General features: G+C 60.4%; 1 protein-coding gene across 1 annotated transcript; it reads right to left on the bottom strand.

Moving 5' to 3' along the window:
- Window positions 1-26: 26 nt before the first annotated feature.
- Window positions 27-682, bottom strand: LOC108779165 (uncharacterized protein slr1819-like; the record flags this gene model as incomplete). The annotated part of the gene is made up of 1 exon (XM_018546532.1): window positions 27-682. A coding segment is annotated over exon 1 (656 nt), but the record flags the coding sequence as incomplete, so codon positions are not given.
- Between the last annotated feature and the right edge of the window lie 346 nt (window positions 683-1,028).

Raw genomic sequence — 1,028 nt, 5'->3', positions numbered from 1 at the left:
GGTCCGCACCCTGGAGGTCCGCGTACCGGAGTTCTGCACCGTGGAGGTTCGCACCGTGGAGGTCCGCACCCTGGAGGTCCGCACAGTAGAGCTCTGCATCCTGGAGGTTCGCGTACTGGAGGTCCGCATCCTGGAGGTTCGCTTTCTGGAGGTCCGCGCCGCAGAGGTCCGCACCGTGGAGGTTCGCACCGTGGAGGTTCGCGTCCTGGAGGTTCGCGCCGCAGAGGTTCGCGCCCCGGAGGTTCGCGTCCTGGAGGTCTGCATCCTGGAGGTTCGCACTGTAGAGGTCCGCACCGTGGAGGTTCGCACCGTGGAGGTTCGCACCCTGGAGGTCCGCGCCGCAGAGGTTCGCACCGTGGAGGTTCGCACCGTGGAGGTCTGCACCCTGGAGGTCCGCGAACCGGAGGTCTGCATCCTGGAGGTTCGCACCGTGGAGGTTCGCACCGTGGAGGTTCGCACTGTAGAGGCCCGCGTCCTGGAGGTCCGCACCGTAGAGCTCCGCATCCTGGAGGTTCGCGTACCGGAGTTCTGCACCGTGGAGGTTCGCTTTCTGGAGGTTCGCACGTCCGAGGCTCGCGTACCGGAGGTCCGCACCGTGGAGGTCCGCACCCTGGAGGTCCGCACCCGGAGCATACGGCCGCTTCCCCGCCTTCACAGCGGAAAGCAATTCTTCAACATCCATTAGTTCTCTCCATATTCGTTGAGCTCAATCAGTCTTACTTCTGACTTATCAATGCGCGCCCATGCTTCTCGCATGAGTTTCAGATTCCCGGTGGCTTCCGCGTCGATAAGGTTCTTGCGTGCCGCGGCCAGTGATAAACGCGCGTTTTCCAACACCGAATAGTGCCGGTATTGCAGATACCCCTCATCACACAAAGACTGCTCGTAATACCATTTCCAATCATCGGACATCGTTGATACCTCTTTCGAAAACGTCGAGGAGTAGTTGTGTTGCTGTCTGGTATTTATGGGCGTTGTGGGTGATTTTGCTCGCGTGAGTTTCGAGTGCTGTGACATGGTGTTTCTCA

Source organism: Cyphomyrmex costatus, unplaced genomic scaffold, assembly GCF_001594065.2.
Source record: "Cyphomyrmex costatus isolate MS0001 unplaced genomic scaffold, Ccosl1.0 scaffold5566, whole genome shotgun sequence".
NCBI classification, from domain to species: domain Eukaryota; kingdom Metazoa; phylum Arthropoda; class Insecta; order Hymenoptera; family Formicidae; genus Cyphomyrmex; species Cyphomyrmex costatus.
Note: the sequence above shows the minus strand (reverse complement) of the source record. Positions and strands in the feature narration are given on the sequence as shown.